The 2,468-nt window shown below is 36.8% G+C and overlaps 1 protein-coding gene across 1 annotated transcript; it reads left to right on the forward strand.

Annotated features, from left to right (window-relative positions):
* Positions 1–1,015: 1,015 nt before the first annotated feature.
* Positions 1,016–1,883, forward strand: LOC132602683 (putative F-box protein At1g65770). The gene has a single exon (XM_060315479.1). The coding sequence runs from the start codon at positions 1,016–1,018 to the stop codon at positions 1,850–1,852; it is 837 nt and encodes a 278-aa protein (XP_060171462.1). The 3' UTR covers positions 1,853–1,883.
* Positions 1,884–2,468: the final 585 nt, after the last annotated feature.

Genomic DNA, 2,468 nt, shown 5'->3' on the forward strand with positions numbered 1-2,468 from the left:
TATATGTATTCAGTTTTTACTCGTTGTATTCATGAATACAACAGGATAATTTATGAATACAGATAATTATTTCATGAATACAATGGAAAAAAAATTGTTATATTCATGAATACAGCTAAAAAAAAAATTGAATACACATGTGGGAGCTAGGCTGATTTGCTACAAAACGTAAATATTGAAACATTAGCTATGTAGTTTGATTAAACCCCAAATGTTTGCTATTTATGTAAAATGCCCTTAATTTTTACCCTTAGCAATCAAACTTAAGGCCTAGCGGGGTATAAGTTCTTAAATGGTGTGAAACATAATTTGTGAGATAGTATGATACCAAAATATAAACTTATGCCAAAAAAAACATTGTTCGTTAGTAGGGACAAAAATATAAAGACCGGCACAAAATAGGGACATAACTAGCAAATGACCCTATTGAAGCAGAATAAATATACCTCGGACAATTCAGCCTAGTAAAAGCAAAGTCCGAAAAGTACAATAAATTTGAATATTTCCGCCAAACGCAAATCACCCCAAACTCAAACTTTCACACTTGTCCAGTCTCCACTCTCTCCCTAATTCAAAATTCTACCTCCACTGCTCATTACCACTGAAAATGGTAAGCTAAGAGCCTGTTTGGATGGGCTTATGCGTAAAAGCTGCAAACAGCTTATAAACTAAAAAAAAATAAGTTGGGGTAGTCTAACTTTTTTTTTTTATTTATAAGTTGGTTTCAGCTTATAAGCTGCTTTAGATAAGCTAAGTCAAATGGGCCCAATTATTTTTTGAGCTTATTTTAAACACAAAATGACTTTAAGCTGGCCAGCCAAACACTCAAAAAAGTTGAAAACAGCTTATAAGTTGCTTATAAGCCAATTCAAACGGGCTCTAAAAAAGTTTGGTTGATGAAGAATTAGTTCACATAACTAAGTTAGTATTTCTATTCAAATGTTTTAAATACTAGGCGTGTTGGGTAATAACTTAGAGATTGATTTCCAGTATGACAATGAGGAAAATGCGAGTGATGCATGATTGGTCGGAACTTCAACATGATCTACTAGTTCTAATAGTTAGAAATTTAAATTTGATTGAAGACTACCTTAACTTCGGTACTGTCTGCAAATCATGGCATTCCCACACTGAAGAGCCACGGGCCTTTATCAAGCAAGCAGTTCTGTCAGCTAATCCTTCTCATACATCTGACTACATTCTCATGGTCATTTCGGGACCCCATGACCAACTTTGTTTTTGGAGACCAGGAGATTTGTTATGGACCAATTATATTAAGGAACCGACCGCTTACCTGCGTTTTACTGATGTGGTATATTCCAATTGCCAATTTTATGCAGTCACTAGTAGAGGCAGGGTCCAAGTCTTTGTTGTTATTGGCCATAGACTCACTAAATGTCGTACCGTAGCGCAAATAGCTAATCAACATTCAGAACAGTTCTACATCCTGGAATCACTAGGATCATTGTTTGTAGTTATGCAAAGTGGTAAAGAAATAAGAGATCCCGGAGATGATAATGAAGTGCTGACCTATGGAACAACACATTTTCATGTTTACCGGGTCAATTTAGCTGCTCGCAAATTGAAGGAAACCAGGGATATAGGGGACCGATCTTTTTTTCTGGGTGCTAATGCTTCTCTTTCGGTCCAAGCTGCTCAATTTCCAGGAATTAAGCCCAATCATATATATTTTACAGATAATTGGTTGGATGCATACATCCATCTTGAAGAAGGAGGTGGCTTGGACATGGGGGTGTTCAACATAGCAGATGGCAGTGTCCAGCCGCATTATGATGGTGTTTCCCTCAGTCTTGTTTGTCCTCCAATTTGGGTCACACCAACTCCCAGTTGAGTGAGTCATCTTTACTTATTCACTCTATTCATTATGCTATATGTTCTTGTTTTACTCTGAAAGTCCATTGGGTTTTTAATATTTATGTGTCATCCTGGAAACAGCCTCTTGCAGAAATGCAAGGTAAGGCTGCGTACAATAGACCCTTGTGGTCCGGCCCTTCCCCGGACCCCGCGCATAGCGGGAGCTTAGTGCACCAGGCTGCCCTTTTTTTTTTATGTGTCATTTACCTTTAGACTAGAATGATGAATCTTTCTAGTTTCTATATAATTGGACAAAAATTAGTTCTTATACTTCCTTGCTTCAAGACATGTTGTGTTGGAATGCATTACTCTCTAGAAATCTTCTTTCTACATCCGTATTGTCTTTATTCTCAAGTTTCTTACTGGAGACTGTTCACGATCTAATAATATTGAGGTGCAGTCACCATCGTGATTGATATACTAACTGAAAAAACAGAAGTATTCGAAAAGAAAGAACGTGTAAGATTCTTCTGTTGCTGCGCTTCAATAAACTGTGTTTTGAAGTTGTTTCTTTCAAGGGCTCGAAGTCCAAGTGGGAATTGATTTATTACAAGGTCAAATGAGTTTTACACATGAAAGAATAAATAAATGAT

Source organism: Lycium barbarum, chromosome 7 (genome assembly GCF_019175385.1).
Source record: "Lycium barbarum isolate Lr01 chromosome 7, ASM1917538v2, whole genome shotgun sequence".
Classification (NCBI taxonomy): domain Eukaryota; kingdom Viridiplantae; phylum Streptophyta; class Magnoliopsida; order Solanales; family Solanaceae; genus Lycium; species Lycium barbarum.

Coding starts and splice junctions, on each gene's coding strand:
- LOC132602683 (XM_060315479.1), top strand. CDS start 1,016: ATGCATGATTGGTCGGAACTTCAACATGATCTACTAGTTCTAATAGTT.